Source organism: Peromyscus eremicus, chromosome 11, assembly GCF_949786415.1.
Source record: "Peromyscus eremicus chromosome 11, PerEre_H2_v1, whole genome shotgun sequence".
NCBI classification, from domain to species: Eukaryota; Metazoa; Chordata; class Mammalia; order Rodentia; family Cricetidae; genus Peromyscus; species Peromyscus eremicus.
This window is the reverse complement of record NC_081427.1, coordinates 8,925,903-8,944,878: the sequence shown is the minus strand read 5'-3', so window position 1 is coordinate 8,944,878 and position 18,976 is coordinate 8,925,903. Positions and strand designations below refer to the sequence as shown.

General features: G+C 41.6%; 1 protein-coding gene across 1 annotated transcript in view; it reads left to right on the top strand.

The window, feature by feature from the left end:
* Ctnnd2 (catenin delta 2) overlaps window positions 1-18,976 on the top strand; it is a 413,610-nt gene that overhangs the window by 157,722 nt on the left and 236,912 nt on the right. The window contains exon 7 of the mRNA XM_059276731.1: window positions 1,111-1,243. Coding sequence (XP_059132714.1) covers window positions 1,111-1,243 — 133 coding nt within the window. The remainder of the gene's footprint in view (window positions 1-1,110; window positions 1,244-18,976) is intronic.

The following is an 18,976-nucleotide window of genomic DNA, read 5'->3' as shown; positions in this document are numbered from 1 at the left end:
AGATAAGGAGGACAGGTTAGAATCTGCCAGGGAACATTTAACCTCGGTCTCTACCTTCTCTGCCTCATTCTTCACGACTCCTCTGCTCAGGCAATGGCTTTGACCTGCAGCAGGAAGATGGATGCTTCTGAGTCACTTCGCCAAAAGTGGGAGTGGCTGCAAAGTCACCCCATTTCTCCTCCAGCCCATCTCTCAGATAAATAGTCCCCATTGTGGCTTCTGAGGTCACGTTTTTGTCTGTGGTCTCAGAGGTTGCTTTTTATTTCTCTCTTAAAAAAAATCAGCTCTCTGATTTCTAAGAACAGAACCCACAGAGTTCACCCCACTGGTTACATGGTCTGCCTGAGGGAGCTGAGAAATTTCACAGAATAACATTCTTACGGACAGTACAAGTAAAAGTGATTTAGATGTAAATTTTGGAGCAGAGCATATATCCTGGAAGTAAATAAAGAACCAGCTTCTTGGGCTGATTTTTCCTCTTCGTTAGGAAAAGTACACAGAAAGAAAGAGGAGACACATACAATTTGCTAGCATGCATTGAAAAGCTCTTCAAATAAATAATTTACCTTTTTGAAGTCATCATGCTACTACTACACTTCCAACCTCAGATAATCATTTAAGGGGTCTACGTTCTCTCTCTTGCTTTCATTTCGTCTCTTAAAAGGCTTTGAAAATGGCAATAGTAAAGTAACAGTATCAGTATGCTCACCTGCTCTTGTGGCGTATTGGATTGTACCCATTGTTTTCCTGATTTGATAATATTGGCAAATGCTGCATGCCAGCCTTTTGAAATCATATATTAGAATAATGTGTTCTCTACTCAATTAAGCCCAAGTGAAAAAATGGGGGGGGGGGATTTAAGTTATCTTTTCCTAATCACATGTATGTAATCTTCATGGAGTATGAATGTATACAGATGTGGATGCTTAAAAGCTGGTACCCAAGATCTTTTCAGAAACCCTTTCTGCACTGAACCCATATATGTGTGAGGAAGCCAGCACAGTCATTGTGAAGTGTTCTCTTGACTGCTGAGCACGTTTAGTGGGTGTTAGGAGAGCATTGTCTGTTCTGGGCTTGATTCCTCATGTTCTCCTGCTTCCTTTCATACAGGGAGTTTGGATGGAGAGACCCGGAGCTGCCTGAAGTGATACAGATGTTGCAGCATCAGTTCCCTTCCGTCCAATCCAATGCAGCAGCTTACTTGCAACACCTCTGTTTCGGAGACAATAAAATTAAAGCAGAGGTGAGTGCTCCGGGCATCATCGAGTGAGTGGTGTTGGGTTCATAAGTGCTTAGGTATGTTTAGAGTCACGTCAGACAGAAAAAGATACAGGAAAATGAAAATTATGCCATTGACTGGTAGACTTACCTTTGGGACGGAGACATAGAGCTCGTCGTGTAGTGAATTGCATGTGTATGTGTGCGTCCGCCTTTTCTGTTTGAATACAGAGGATGAGAGGACCAGGCATGCCTGCCCATCTGAGAGAAGCCGAGGTTTCGGTGCCTCATGCTGCTATGATTTGTCTTCCTTTTCCTAATTCTGTCTTTGTGAATAATCTGTCTCCCAAGACTAAAAAAATGCCAGACATCAATTGTTATCTCCTCAAATTATTGTCAGGATTCATGATGGCCTGTCTGTCTTCGAGAACTTGTTAGTAGGATCAGCGCTGTAGGCTTTGCCATATAACCAAATGTTCTGAGCCATTTACAAAAGCAGCAGTGGATATAATATGGATATATGTGATCCATTAAAGAGCCTGTTGTCTGTGTCCATCACATAAATGGTTGTTAAAATGCTCCATGCTTTTGGAATACCCTAAGGTATGTACAACATTGTAGTGTGTTTTATTTCTGGAAAATTACCGTGGTCACCGCAGCTAACTCAAATTCTTTTTTCAGATAGAGGATAAGCATTGGCTTGCAAGGAGCTGAGTAATCAACTTTTTTAAAGATTTTATAAACTATAATGAGGCATCTCCATAGCATGTAAGCAATTTTGAGCATGAGCCAAACTGGTTTAACAGTAGAAGGAAAAGATGCAAGGATGTTTTTGCAATTTTTGTGGATTTTGGCTTTCTTACATTTGGATGCAGGTAGCCCAGCAGATTTTCCTTTAAGAAGTTGGTTCATGCCCACCATCAGAAAAACCACATTTCTTTGTAGTTCTCAGAAAGCTGTGATTTGGTGGCTGGGTACAGTTTGAATTGTCACAATTGGCAGGGGGGGATGTGCTGGTAAAACTGGTACTTGATGGGCAGAAACCAGCAATGCCACAGAGCATCCTGTAATGCGCAGGGCAGCCACACACAGCATAGAATTATCTGACCTTGTTAAGCTAGGATAGTTTTTAAATGTAAAAATGTACCTACTGTTAAGATGACCTAAATCACATTAAGGTTATATGACAGATGTTCCTTGTAGACACCATCTTAGGATCCCTGCTTTGACACCACCCCCCATGCCCAGTCATCATGCAAAGTGAAAGGCAGAGTAGGGTGCCACATACTGATAATATTCTAAGAGGAGACCTTTGGAGTTTCCCCCAAGGTCATGAAAGCTTCTTGTTTTGTTGTTGGCAAAACGTTAATACAAGAGCACTTGGTGTATCAGTCCTGTGTGGGCTGTGTTTCTGCCCCAAATCTGGGGTTGATATTGAGTTTTCTGACATCCCTCAGACCCCAAGAACACATTGCAAGGCATGTTGCTCCCATGATGAGGCTTTCAGGAATGAACAGAGCAGCTCTCGCATAGTCCAGATGTGGCTTCCAAGAGATTTGGAAAGGACACTGGCTCAGCACTGTGAATGGCTGGGCAGTGGGTTCATACCTACAGACTGGGCCTCCTCTGGTTTGAATCTCCTGCTCGTGTCAAAGAGGGAAATGGGAACTTTCTATCACGTTGTTTGGATGAGGGACAGGAGGGAAAGGGGGAGTGGCAACTTCTATGCTTTCAGAAGTCAAACACCAGGAAAGGAAGTCATCCAGTCAGGCTGCACAGCTACCGTGGCCCAGGGCAGTATGAACTCGCTTGTCTAACTAGCTCCGCACACATGCTCTGTGGACTGGCCTTAAGGCCTATAGGCTGCCATGCAGCCCAACAACAGATCTTGGAATTGTGCTCTGTACCCTGTGGTGGACAAAGGCGGTGCAGTGAAGGGGAACCAACATATCCATCAAATCAGATGGAAGAAGTTTCCCATGCCAGCAACCAAGCCTGTCATCTGGAACAGAAGCTACTGTCTTCTAGAACCTCTTTGCTTATCTTTAAAATAGTGGAAGAACCCGGAGCAGAGAAACGATGTAATTAAGTTTTAAATGTAAAGAAATTTTAAAAGAGAGAAAAATACAAGAGTAGAAATGTGTGCATGAAAAAACTAGTGATACTGAAACTGTATTTATAGGGCCTTTGTGGGATTAAGGGACTTGATTTAAGCAGACAGATTAGTGAATGAACATACTTTATCCATAGTTTTGTGTCTACGAACACAAGACACTAAGTTACAATTTTATCTTATGAATATATGTACACATCAGAGTATGAGAACTTGTATATAGATGTCAATGTGTACATGTATATGTTATATGCCAGTGTGCTTGTGAGCATATGTAGGCATGAGTATGTCTGTGTATACATGTGTCTTTACCCTTGTATATATAAGTATGCATGTTCATGTGCATGTCTGTATATATCAGTATGTGTGTGAGTATATGGAAGTGTGAACATGTTGTATGTATGTATGTGTGCACATATAATACTTTCTTTTGTGATGTCATTGAGCTGCCTGAGTCACCTTTCAGTATTTGGAGTTTTCTCCAACAGCTAGCACTTGAAAGACAGTTAATATTATCAATAGAACTCCTCCTCCCCATGGGTGCCCCATCCTCAGCTCTGGGTCCCCATGATGATTGTCCTCTGGTTCCCATGAGCTGGATTAGAAGGAAGGCTAGGGTAGGATAGGACTGAGGACATGACTTAACACTGAGCTGAGAGCATGAGGTGTAACTTGCCCCCCTCTTCCTGTGGTCATATGGGGAGGTGTGCATATGTGTATCAGCATATGCACACACCAACGTGTAAAGTCTGGTGAGGACTCTACATGGACTTGTTTTGTCCTCTCATCGTTACTTAGAGTCCAGACTGTTAGTAATTACTCCCTGTTTTGCGATGGATGGCTGCCTGTCATGTTTTCATATACAGGTATTGATTTTTGTAATTACCTGTTGTCCAAATACTAATCTGGCAGGCACTAGCCTTTCCAAATTTACTCAGTCCTCTAGTCTTTCTATTGCATTTTATTGAATTGATTTAGCCCTTCAGTCTACATTTCATTATTGGTATTGACTTTGCTCACACAATGGATAGGCCATTGAGCAGAAGGCAGAATTAAATCTCCTCTACACAGAGGGCCATAAATCATAGCTCCCTCATTCCTCATCATGGTGTTTTGTACAGTTTTCTTATAATGAAGTTTAAAAAAATCAGTTTTGTTCAGAATGATGCTGGAACTTATAGGTACAAAGTCTTGGACTCACTTCCTTCAATCAGCAGATGAAAGCCAGCCCTTTACATTTTCCTATGGAGCTAATAAAGTTGAATCTGAGCATCCATGCAGACCCCTGTGGTGCAGCAAAGCTGAGGAGTTAGAGCTAGGCAGTGTCAGTTTGACAGTGTCCAGTGACTAAAATGAACTCTGCGTCCCACCAGGTGTCCCAATCTAGGGTAGGACATTAAGTGCATATACTTTGAAGATCAGCAAGCACCTGAAGATTGGGAGAGATGGGAGGGTTACACACAGCTCCTTCAGAGTCTAAGGCAAGATCACAAGAAAAGCAGCTGAAGAAACATTAAAAGAGATCAGAGGAGGCAGAAGGGATGGAGAAGGTGTTGGAATTCTCACAAGTATGTGCACCTGATAGGCATCTGATATCTAAGTAGTCCTTTAAATGGGCAGGAGCCTGAGCAGCATGGGTAGACATCCATAAAATGTGAACAGTGCTTTCCATGTGTGATAATTGCTGGAGATGTCACAGTAAAATAACTTGAAGTCAGAGGGACATGGGACATGGAAGCTTGCTCAGGAGTATGGACTGCAAGCATGTCCGAGGAAGTTCATCAATATTGATAACTTTTGAGCATTTTTCATCAATCCTTTCTGGGGAATTCTCTTCAGTTAAGCCTACTAAGAGCATGTCATTGATTTGGAGATAATACCAAAAGCCTTCGTGAGTTGAAAGAATTTTGGTTTATCTTAGTTCTTCCTTCCTGCCTTTTTTTTTTCCATGTCTTCTTTTGTATACACCATTGAATAAACAAGAAGATGAGCTTTTCTATTCACACATGGAGAGATTTACATACTAGGAACACACATACACATACACACTCGTCTGTGCACTTCAATTGCATCTAAGTAATATACATCCTAGACATTAAAAAATATTTCTACCCTTCTAAGTCACAGCAAGATATTATTTTTAATATTAAAACATTAATATTTTATTCTATTATCTGTTTAAATTAATGTAATAAAATCAATTAATTAAACAGAAATTAGTTTAATAAAAGTGTTAAATGTTTACATTAAGGATATGCTTTCTGTTAAATAAATTCATGAACGCGTTGTTTTTCTAGAAACTCAAACATTGTAATGTGACCTCCCACATGTGGGAAACTTTAACAAAAAGCCTAAATCTACCAGTAATGAATATTTAATGTAGAGTTTTGACCTGATCCCTCCTTATAAGAAAAATTAGCTTGGCTATAAAATATGCAACTGAAGTATTTGAAGAATCTATTGCTAAACTTAAGCCATTCCAAGATTGTACCAGGAAAACAATCTGGGTTGTATTTGCCTACTTCCAAACTACCCTTCCCAATGATGCCGTTCCAGTTCCTAAAGCATACTCTTTTTTGTTACAGAAAGGTAATTCTAGTGGACATAGAGAAAGGCGACTCACAGCTGGGTTTGCATTAAAGGAGAGATTCAAATGTTACTAATGTGTCGGTTAAGGAATCCACACCCACCAGACAAACATATGTAAGCAGCACATTGTCATACCAGAGATTACACACATGGAAGGGCGGAATACAGCTCCAGGGTGCTTGGAATGAGTACTGAAGTCCAGTTAGGGTGGCTGCCGGCTTTCTGCAGTGATGAATAGCCCAAGTTAAAAAAAAGGAAACAGAAAGTCAGAGGTTGCCAGAAAAATACTATCTACAAATGAACCCACTTAAAGCTGGTGGAAGAGGTCTGAGAGCTAGCCCGTCAGCCCCAAGGGGTTTATTTTTATGTACCTATGGAATTTCTTTTTCTTTCTCTTAAGACAAGGGCTCACCATGTAGCCCAGGCTAGCTTTGATCTTCATCCTCAGCCTTCTGAGTGCTGAGATTATATAAGATTATAGATGTATGTTACCACTCCCAGTTACATGTCTGTGTATGTGCGTGTGTGTGTGTGTGTGTGTGTATACATGTGCATGCATGTATGCACATAATGTCCAATTTGTATCATTTACAATATTTTTTTCAAAGTGTGTCTTTATTTAACTGGAACACAAAAATTGATCTTCATATATAAATGTCTTTTCCATAATAATATTTCTCCATAATAATATTTCCTTCAGACCGATTTAAAACATTTCAGATGTTAAAGAAATTGGGACTTATTCCTGTCTACTACATGTAAAGTATTTCCTGATTTTCTTTCACTTCTGGTTCTTTCTACCTCATGTAGTACAAGGGAAGTTTCTATCCATTTTTTTGCTCAATTGCCTTTGAATGATTCCTTCTCTACCCTCATTGTAAATTGTTCCTCATTTATTTTTCAAGGAGCCTGTGTTCAGTTGCTAGGCATCGGGAAGTAGAATGCCACTGCTCTTGTCAAAAGGGCACTGGAGCCGGCATTTGAACTGTGGTTGTTGTACCACTATATGGCTCCGTGACGGTGAGGAAACAGCTTTGCCTCTCTGAATCCTAGATGACCAGGCTGAGCAGTGGCCTGGGGGCTCTGTATCCTTGTGGCAAGGACACCACTGATCTGGCAGCAAAGAGCAGATGTCAACCGGAAAACTTTATAGTCGTTTCACGTGAAACCAGTCTTCTGGTTTTATAGACAACAGTGTGTGTAGACACCCTCTTTGCTTGTCCATCTCCTGAGATCTGCTGCTGTCATCTAGGGGATGCTGAGAAGGGGGCAGTGATGTTGATAAATAGTGCTATGGGACCTGTTTCCAAGGATATTCGTGATCCTGTCAGCTACAGTCAAGGCTGGAGAAGGAACAGACTGGAAATGTGCTTCGGGCAATAAGTGGGTCTATGGTTAGCTCTGTGGAAAGCTGAAGGCTTGCAAAGATCACAGCCTCGCAGACACAGGAGGAAAATGATGTGTGGTCCACTGTGAGCACAGTGCTGCCAGAGCTAATATAGAATGAGTGACGATGATGGCTGATACATTTTTTTCTTTTAATTTCCTGAAAGCCTGGTCCTTCACACATGAAGGGTGATGGAGGAGGTGGAGCACCAGTTATGGGACCTCAAAGGGAAAGGACCGTGACTCACCCTCAGTGGAGGAGATAATAGGCTGGCAATATTGTTAACAGGCTGCGGCCGAATTAGAAATAAAGAAGACAAATATGGTTCCACCGAGGCATGATGGATGAGGGAGGAAGTCAAAATTATGATCCTTTGGAATGTGGAGAAAGCAGTGGAGACAGACCTTCAGAGACACCAGGGGCAGCTGGTTTTTATGAGGCTTTTTTACTTAAAGAAAGGAGGCCTAGGGTGCTTACCCACCCCCGTCACATGCATCTCTTCATCACCTGCTCTGGTACCCTGCCACCATCTCCTGCTCCTGTCTCTTCTCTACCCTTTTCCCCTGGGCCTGAGCCAGTCAGAGCATCCCTCCATCAGTTAGGCTTATCTGGCCTTGGAAGTTTTTCTTAAGGGCTGACTAAGGACCTCCTTGTGGGTGTCATGGAAACCTCGGATACCAGCATGACACTCTTGTGTGACTTATGTGATATGCTGAATAGGTGTTTCTCACAGCTCCAGAGGACACGGCATGCAGATATGAGCAATTATCTTGCCCACGACAAAATGAGTTCTTGAGTACCAGGACTGATTCTAAAGGGACCCAGTTCTTGATGGAACTGTATCTTGATAGTCTCTTCAGTGGCTTCGGGACCACTTTCACGGGAGCAGCATAAAGGACAGATATTCCACTTGAGAAGGATGGGATGGAAGAATGGAAGAGCCGTAGTATTCATAGGAAGCCCTGCTTCCTTTGCTTCACATCTGGTGTCTTGCCCTGTGTTTCCAGATCATAGGGAGGGGTGAAATGAGGGTGCAGTTAGTCCTGGGGATCTAGGACTGCCCTAAGATGTCAGGATTCCTCCAGGTGGACCGTCACAAGGTTATGGAAGAGAGAAGAGGTTAGGAGCCAAGAGGTGTCCGATGTGTTCCTTCTGCATCCCAGCACTGTGGGGGTGAAGACAGCTGCAAGCATCAGACACAGATTGAGACTGCCCACTGCAGGCACCAGAGGGCCTCAGCAGCTCAGACAGGCCATTCTGTGGCCCACAAACCACCTCAGCACAGATGCACCAGAGAAAAGCTGGTGTCCTCTTGACTTGCCTTTGAATAATCACATATGCTATCCCCTGTGCCACTCCAGCAGAGGAAAAAGATACAGAGCAAGAAGGAAGGAGAGTTGAGTGGGTATTGAGTGCATCCAGCCTACTCTGTAAGGGGGATGTTGGACACAGGGGATGGGGTGGGGTGGGGTGGGGTGGGGAATGAGGTTCTGAATAGAAACATGGCCAGACTTGAGTCTGTGTAACCATTGAGCATTGAGACCCTTTCAGGAAGAAGGTGGACATCAAGGATTCAGACCACTGTTGGAGTAGAATTTAGCAACCCAGTGGCAGGACAAGAAACTCCAGGTGTATGATGTTCTCTCTGCAAGATAAGGATGAGCCTAGAGCTACCTCAAAAGCTGGGTGTCTGTGAACAGCCATGCAGCTGGTGTCCCTTAAGCTCTGTGACATTACTAGTCTTAGTTTGCTCAGTTTTACGGTGGGTTATTTTAATTTCATTTCCTTTGTGGGTTCACACTCTCCTCCTATTTGAGTGGATCCTCTTTACCAGCCCATTCCTGGAATAGTTCCTAGTCTTTGCAGTTATGAGAAAGAGAAACAAATAGCCTTCCTGGATGTCAGTTGGTTCCTAATGTGTGTAGGACACGGGGATTTCTCTCTAGGTTTTTTCCCTTGGTACAGTTTATTTTTTCTGACAAGGTCTCATGTCATGTAAGCTGATCTTGAACTCCTTCTCCTGCCTCCACCTCTCAAGTGCAGCCATGTGCTACTGTGCTCCATTTTCCTTGCCACATTTCTGGAGATGAAGTATTTCCTATGTTTTTAAATAGACCTGTGTCTGAAGCATGAGTCCATCTCTCAGAATGTGATCAACTTTCTGTGCAACCTAAACTGCCTCACCCAGCAGTTTCCACTTTTATTTTCTTTCTTTCTTTTTTCTTTTTTGCCTTTGAGAGCAGTAGCAGGAAAGCCCTGCCCTCTCACCTCCTAGTAGCCATTTGATTCTGAATTGCTGCCAACTCATCACCCTGAGGCCTTACTTCCGTGCTGGAAGAAAAATCTCTAAATCATCGAACCAAGGAAGGCACATCTTGTTTATCTGCCATCTTTACAGTTTTCCCTTCTAAAATTTTCTAGGTTCTCATGACTTTCTCAAACCAGCGAATGCAATCCCGCAGGAAGGCTTGAGCAGCATACTTTGTCCATGCATAGTATACTCTTCTGTGGGTTTCCATCTCGTGTCTGTGCTAACCAGTTATGTCTGCTGCCTCTGTTGTCTTTAATCTGTCCTCAATAAGTGAACTTGACCTCGTTCTTGAGTCCCAAATTTGCTGGTGTTATCACTCCATTTCATTCTATATCAAAAGACTCAAATCTTCCTATCCCAATAACTAAGCCAATGTGGAAGGACCTTGCTCTGTGGGTTTCACATGGCTCTCTTGGAAGTGTTTGCGTTTTTTTTTTTTTTTTTTTCTGAAGCTATACACTATCAATGTTCATACAAGATGCTTTCTGTATTCCCCAAGGATCTCCATTAGGCTAATTTTAATTTCCATAACTATTTGGAAAAACAGAATGTTATTATTGAATGTATTGACTTGGTTACAATGATGTATGAAAAGACTATCTTCTCAACAGAATTGACCAGAGCCATGTTAAGCCAAAATTTCCCTTGAAATCTAGTTGAGAGTAAATAATACTATAATATCCAGTATCTGTGTAGTTATAAAGATGGACAGTGATTGTTCTAGTAGGAATTCTGTGAATACCTTCAGCAGTCTACCTCAAGGGAAGTCATGGTCTCTGACTGATGTTTTCATGGGTTTTGGAGAGGGAATGAGGACAAGTCAACAACTACAGATGATATAATCTATAATCTACAGCAAGGACTTAAGGACAATGAAGACTGTATTTCCCACAGTAAGTAATATATAAAATAGGTCTATATAAAATATTTAATGATAATAAATCATTTTTAAAAGCAATTCTTTTATAGACCTATAATGTTAACAAATTTGCAATACTAATGAGCCTGATAAGCTTATTTTTACATAAACAAATCCTTGCTGAATATTTAATGCTATAGGATGTAGGTGTAGTTTATGTTTTTCAGGGTTCATCATTCTTTTGAATTTATAGTTGTCATTGAGACCTCCTCTTTGTATAAATACATATGCGTAAGTGTTGCAAAGGCGTTCAGAAACATTTCAGAAATTATTGAAAATTCTATCCTAATCCCAACTCAAACATGAATTTAAAATCAAACTTTCTAACACAACACAATTCAAATATCCATCAATCTTGTACTTACTTGTTGATGAACAATACTAGGAAAACACTAAAAGTCTTTGTTTTCCATGGCTGAACCATGGTGTTCCTATGAGAGCAGGATACTGTGTACCTATGCAAAAACACTGTTTCATGAGATATTGTCATCTCAAAACATGTTAGAGCAGCAGGTGCTGGCACTGTATGGCATGGCAGTATGTGTACTGTGAACTTCAAAGTGTGTCCAGAGCCCAGGCTACAGTGAAGCTATCCAGTGCAGCCCAGATGCACACTGCCAGGGACTCCTCAGATTCATTACACATTAGAATTTGAATTATTCTTTGGCTGTTCGTCTGAGCATTTACTGCTTCTAGATGGTACGTAACTACTACATTCAGATACACAGCCTATGGGGCCACACCCACAGGTTGTTTCAGAGGAGGTTGGGGTTTTTGTGTTTAAGGAGTTGTGACTATGCCCGAGGTCATCCCATAGAATTTTAATTTGATTTCACATGGAGACATATGGGGACTGTTGGCAAGGGGCAGGGCAAAGTGAGAATTAGGCCCCATGTTCACATCTGGGCTTTGTCTTGTAATTGTACTTGGACATTGTTGGAAAGAACTGGACGGATCTCGGAGAATGAAAGGGAGAGTCTTCAGAAATAAAAAGCATTTTTGATGTAAGAATACTTTTATTAGATATGAGCTGCAAGATAAAGAGTTTTAGATTTACCAGAAAGTTAACATTCATAGTAGGCCTATAGAGTTGGTTCAGCAGTTAAGAGCACTTGTTGCTCTTGCAAAACACCAAATTTTGGTTCCCAGTCCACATGGTAGCTAACTATTTTTGACTGCAGTTCCAGAGGATCCATTATCATCTTCTGGCCTCCACAGGCACTGCACACACATGGTACACAGACATACATGCAAGCAAAACACCCATGCATGTGAAATAAAAATGTCTTTGGAAAAAGAAAGTTATTATTCATAATTCTGATTTACAGATAAATATCAAAGTATTTCAGACACTCAACAATTGGGCCTGTGGTCTTTAAAACTACTCAAGTGTAGCCAGAGAATTTCTCTCCAGCTCCCACCAAGTCCCACCAGTCCTGGAGCCCACTTATAAAATAAACACACAGACTCTTATATTATTTAAACTGCCCGGCCATTAGCTCAGGCCTACTATTGTCTAGCTCTTACTCTTATACTAAGCCCATTTCTTTTAATCTATATGTTGCCATGTGTTCTGTGGCTTTACCTGTTGCCTCTACATGATGCTGCCTGAAGGGCAGCTGGTGTCTCCTCCTCTCTGCCTTCCTCTCCTTTTGCTCTCTCCTCTCTGCTAGTCCCGCCCATACTTCCTGCCTGGCTACTGGCCAATCAGTGTTTTATTTATACACAGTGATATCTACAGCACTTGACTGTGTTTTATCCTGAGCCTGTAGAAGACACTGGTCTGTCAGTTGTTTGTCAGTAGTAAATCTTGTAGATAATTCATGTAGGCTTATGCTTATATTTTCAATGACAGAACGAAGAGAAAATTATTACACTCTTTTGTAATCTGCCAACAGTTCAGTAAACATCTGCTAAAGGAATCAAAAAGAAAGAAAGTCATTGGTACTTTGTGTTTTGTTTTGTTTTACAACTGACCTGGTCACACCACAAGAGAGGAAGACTTTGGGAAAGAAAGAGAGAGAAATAGGATGAGAATAGCATAGGCCAGTTATTCACACTGACCATGAACCACTTGACAGCCAAAACCCAACAATCTTGAAACAAAAGCAACACACACCTCCTGGAATATTCCAGCAACATCTCTGTTCACAGAGGAAGCAGCAGAGTGGGTCCCATGGTTCACAACAGTTTTCAACACAAATGACCTGTTAGACTAGAGTGTCAAACTCCTTAGCTCTGACTGTATCCAAGCGAATGAAGTTCAAGCCAATAACAATGCTCAATAGGTATGAAAGGTTTACAGGGCTGTAATCAACCTGGAAACCTGCTGGGGTTTTGTTTTGTTTTCTTTTCTTTTTTTAAAAAAATCGATCTCTGAGAAAAAGCCAATCTCAGTTTTCTTTTTATCTCAGATACATGCAATCTATTTTATTGGTTTTCATATATTTGTTACATACCTAACTCCTTTTGTGACGACCTGATGATAAAGTGCTCCAAGATGTGGCTTTGATGACATCATGATGATAAAAGAGAAGGGTGACCGAATGGAAAGAGTGTGATTTGGGTGATGAGCTGAGCTGGGTAGACAAGGCTGCAGAGCCACAGAGGCTGACAGGGAAAACTGGAGGACTTTGAACTGCTTCTCAACTGATCTGAAGTGTCTCCTAGATGCTATCCGGCAGCAAGTAGGAAACGTAACAATTGATAGAAGTCTTTGCACTGTAGAGAGATGGTAATATATATTGGGGATATTGAGGTCTATTAGAGACAAGAAGTAAAGAAACAGGAGAAAAGACCAAAGAGTGATAAGGGAGGAAGAGAATGAAAAAAAAAAATTAAAACAAAAACGAAGTCATCAGCTCTGGGCATTGGTCAACGGCATGGCCATAAATCAAGCAGTGAACTCCTTGACCTTGGTACTTCTTCAAGCAGAGCAGGTAATCATTTGTCTTGATTCTCCTAGACCTAAGTTCAGCTGTGTCATTTGCAGATTACTTCATCTAGTCGGCCCAGAGAGTCCCAGTGGTTGGAGCACGGGAAGATGATGTATAGGTTACTGTAGTGGAGATAGGAATTTGGACATCAGAACAAGAGGGCACAGCAGCCTCCTGCTGTCCGCAGGTGTGCAGATAAAAGCAGCTGCTTTGTTATCTACTGAAGGCTGACATGCTGCTCATGAGAGTGTAACCTGGGACTCACCCACAGCCCTGAGTATTAGCTTCCTGCTGCTGCTGTAACAAATCACCACAAAACCAGCTGCTTCATTTTAAATGAAGTTGTCATCTTAAAGCTCTGGAGCACGGACATCTAAAATTGGCCTCTCTAGGCTGAAACCCACTGCCTAACAAGGAGGTTTGTGTTCCTTTTCAGAATTGCCCTGGTAGAAGCTATTTGCGTTTTTGTTGTTGTTGTTTTGTTTTGTTTTTTGTTTTTTTTTCTTTCCTAACTTCTACTGGTTTCCATTGGTGCATGGCCCCTTCAATCTTCTAAGCCAGCAATTTCTAGTCCAATCTTTCTTCATACTGTCATCTCCCTAGTTAAAAATCTTTTTTTTTTTTTTTTTGGTTTTTCGAGACAGGGTTTCTCTGTGTAGCTTTGCGCCTTTTCCTGGAACTCACTTGGTAGCCCAGGCTGGCCTCGAACTCACACAGATCCGCCTGGCTCTGCCTCCCAAGTGCTGGGATTAAAGGCGTGCGCCACCACCGCCCGGCGTTAAAAATCTTTTATCTTCCTCTATCGTATTAAAAAGAACTGTGAGATTCTATTGGGTCCATCAAAGCAATCAGTAGAAGCCTTCATTTTGAGGTCAGCTGATCAGCAACTTCATTCCATCTGTAACCTGAAATTGCCATTGTCAAGTAACATATTCACAGTCACCAGAAATTAGACCATGAATGTCTTGTAACACCAGGGGTAGGTGGCATTGTTCTTAATACTGCAACCTGTTAGAGTAAAGAAATGTTTCTCTCAGGAAGAGCCCTGGAAAACTATACCTCAGAAAAAAGGATGATGTCTTGCCTTGCTCTGTGGAGTCGCCTTCCCTCGGTTAAGGTTCCAGACTCCCTGACTAGGTTACGGGCATCAGTCTTTTCCAGTATGATGAGTATATGGTCTTCAGCGTAATCGCATTGATCATATACCCCAACTGTTATTATGAAAAACCCTTTCAAATACTTGAGTGAACAATCACAGGCTCCTTGACATTCACCTTCAGTCTCGCCATTTTCCACCCCGGTATGTCTACATTAGTGAATCCCTTGCAGCTTTTAATATTATCTTTCAGAAAAACCAGAACTGATGCTTTCTTCCCTCTGCCAGTTTCTCTGGCTCTAGATAGAATTTTTCTGCAATAAATGTCCTAAGAAATGAATCAATAGATGATAATTTGTTCTGCAATTCAAATTTTTCTATTTTAATATTTTAATTCTGCCTTCCACCAGAAGAATGACAGCAGAATGTGAAGACTTTGCATTATGAATAATCTCCCTTATTGTTCTAACTTTTGTCTGTCTCTTTACCTTATCACCCAGGCACACCTCACAGAAATTGGGTATTCATCTACAGACCCGAGTGATACCTATTTCATGTGATTTTTTTTTATATATTTTTGCATCATGGCAAACAAGACATCTGCATATCTATAATTAGCTAATATATTCAGGATCAGCCTCCATAAACGAGATGCAGGTGCACATAGTACAGAAGCACAGGGGTGGCATTTACTTGTGGGAAAATTACTGTTGCTTCATAAATGAAGAAGTTCAAAGAAAAACACTTTCTACATGTGCAAAATGTTTGCCTGAGCTCCTGTCTACGTATTCCGGGTTGTATAATATTTTAGAACTCTGAAATAGCTTCTTAGGCATAGAAGTTTTTTTTTATTAAAAAAAAAAAGAGAGAGAGAGAGACTGTTTTGCTTGGTATGTGTGTTTGTGTTTCTCCAAAAGGGTAGAATGGACAAACAGGATGATTTGTAGATTAATTTCTAAATGGTCTTAATAAATAAAAAACACGAAGCCAAACATAGGGATGAAAGCCTTAGAGAGATCAGAGAAATAAGGAAAGCCACCAGCCAACCTTGCCTCACCAACTCTGCAGCTTCCAAAGAGCACGACTTCCTGTCTACCCAGGCTTATATGCCTTGCTTTTCTGCTCTCTCACTGTCTTTTAGCCCAGCTACCTCACTTCCTCTTCCTACACAGCTCTGTCACTTCCTGTCTGTACAGACCTCCAGGTCTGTATGGTTGGTACTGGGATTAAAGGCATGTGTCACTACGCTTGACTCTGTTCCCTAGTGTGGCCTTGAACACACAGAGATCCTGCCTGCTAACTGATAAGATTAAGTGTATGTGCTACGCTGCCTGACTTCTTTGTTTACTTAAAATGGCTTGCTATTTCCTCTGATCTCCAGGCAAACTTTATTTATTAAAACACAAATAAAATATCACCACAATGATTATAAAATTTCCAAGTCTAGAGTTAAAGCTTCATTCTTCAAAAGAGCATGGTATGTCTGCTCAGTGCCCCATATTCCTCTGGACCTTGAAGAGCTGAGTTGAATACTTCAGATAATATCTCTGCTCTTACAATGCTTCTATCCTCCAGACTTGGGGTGGAAGCAGAACTTCAGGGATGTGTATAAAATAAACCATCAAGAAATAAGTGGAAATAAAATGGGACCTAGAGGAGGGGAGACAGATCTAAGGCAAGGGAAGGGGTGCCCGGTGAGATGGTCATGTCAGTAGTTACTCAGGCTGGTCAGATACCACTGTGATGGAAAGGGAGCCATTCTGTAGCCATGGCGAAAACATTCTCTGTATGCTCAACAGCATCTAGATACCCAGAGCAACAGAAGCCAAATGTAGTCAGTGGGAGATGATGGGGTAGGGTGGGCAGAACCAGATCCTGGGGTGGTGACCTTCTAATGTGGGATATGGAGGATTCTTAGCAGTGACTGACATGTCTGAATATGTGTGTTTAAGTAAAACAACCGTGATTACCGTGTATCCATAATTTAAAACTCAACCCAAAACATTCTTTGGTGCCACTCTGCTTTGTTACATATCCTCCAGGTCTTCCAGCCAGTTAAAAACCCAGTGTGTACACACTGCTTGACTTCAAGTTTGGAGAGAAACTTCATTCACCAACACATAGAACTCACAGGACAATTCTTGAAGAATTAAAAACAGGAACTAGGTCACTTATATAGACTTATTCTTTTAAATGCATAATTAGAAAATCACCAAAGATAGAAACTTGATTATTTGAACATTAAAGATTTTGAGATCCTAAGAAGCTGCATGAATCAAGAGGAGAAGTCTGAAAGCATGGCTGAATCAGAGAGATTTAACACAAATTGCTAGATGGTCTTTTAATAAAAATCCCGGAGCCAGATATTGGGGTAAATGCTGAAAGATCAGACGGACAAAGGGACAAGCCACAGCCACAACCTCTTATCTCACGAACTCTTCAGCCTGAAAAAGCCTCTAGTTCCTGTCTCCTCATGTCTTACATACCTTTCTCTGCCCAGCAATCACTTCCTGGGATTGAAGACATGTGTGCTTTCCAAGCAAAGGCATGAGATGTCATGTGTTGGGATTAAAGGCGTGTGATTCCCAAGTACTGGGATTAAAGGTGTGTGCCACCACTGCCTGGCTCTGTTTCTCTCCTAGACTGAGTCAATCTCATGTAGTCCAAGGTGGCTTTGAACTCACAGAGATCCAGACAGATCTCTGCCTTCCAAGTGCTAGGATTAAAGGTGTGTGCCACCACTGTCTGGCATCTATGTTTAATCTAGTGGTTTGTTCTGTCTTCTGATCTTCAGGCAAATTTTATTAGGGTGCACAGTATATCACCACAGAGCATTTAATTACTTATAATGTGGGTTGCAGACATTTGATCTGGTAAACTCCAGTGAAAGTCTTTGAACTGAGGTTATTGATGTGGAGAAGTAATTGTTCTCAGCTTTGGTGGCTACTTGATCTATTCAAGAGTTGCACACCTCAGGTGGGACCTTGACCTTGCAAGTAATGAGTTAAAAGAACAAAAAATATTAGTGTTACATATTTTTAATTGGAGCAAAATAAATGAGTGACTCTCATTTTGGTGAGGAGGTAGAGGCCTTTCTTCTTGATTTTAAAATTGTGTGTGTGTGTGTGTGTGTGTGTGTGTGTGTGTGTGTGTGTGTGTTACTTTTCTTTGTATTTTGACAAATAAAGCTTGCCTGGAGATCAGAGGGTTAGCCACTAGCTAACCATAGAGGCCAGGTAGTGGTGGCACACACCTTTAATCCCAGCACTTGGGAAGAGGAAGGAGGAAGATCAGGAGTTCAAGGCCACCCTGGGCTACATGAGATTGATCCAGTCTAAAAGAGAAACAGAGCCAGGTGGTGGTGTTGCATACCTTTAATCCCAGCACTAGAGAGGTGGAGACAGGAATATAAGGCAGGTGGAGACAGGATCTTGGCACATCCTTTTGGTATGAAGATTGAGAGAGGTAAGAACTCTCTGGTGGCCGTTGCTCTGCTTCTCTGATCTTTCAGCTTTCACCTTGATATCTGACTCCAGGTTTTTATTGATAAGACTAAATAGATTCATGCTTCATGTTCCTATTGCTGTGATAAAATTCCATTGATAAGGCAACTTACAAGAGAAAGAATTTATTTGGGCTTATGGTTCCATAAGGATCAGAGTCTATCGTGGCAGGGAGGCATGGCCGCAGGTGTGGCAGTCACAGTAGCAGGAACAAAGGGGAGCTCACAACTTGAACCTCAAGCAGGAAGCAGAGAGTGAACTGGAATATCACATGCTTTTGAAAACATCAAAGCCCACCCCCAATGACACACTTCTCCAGCAAGGCCACACCTCCTAAACCTACCCAAACAATGCCACCAACTAGGAACCAAGGATTCAAACATCTGAGCCTATGGGAGACAATCTCATTCAACCACCACAATATATACATATTTCTTTTAAGCTTATATATATATATATGCTTAAAATTATATATATAATTTTTGTATACATATATGTAAGTTTTGGAATGTTATATGTGTATAGAATTTTATTAATTTAGTATTACTGACTTTAAATGACTGAGAGACTGGCTAGGCCTTTGGGACTCTTGCTGAAGTCTCTCTTACATTTCCCCAGAATGAAACCTTCCTCTTCCTTAAGGAATAAATAATAGGGCCAGGATTCATGTCAGTGTGCTTCCAGAGAAACCCAGGAAAAAATAAGGGCAGCATCTGGTACATGGGTTTTTAGCATGGCTGTTTATAGTAGGTTGAGTCTGGTAGTGCCCCAGGGAACTCTGGGTGGTGGCATTGTTTTTCTCTCTTGCTCAGACTTTGGAATTCCCTGCAGGCTGATCCTCCAGGGCCAGTGGCAGAGCTCAGTCAAGAGTCATAGATAGATAGGCTCCATTGTTACCTTCTGG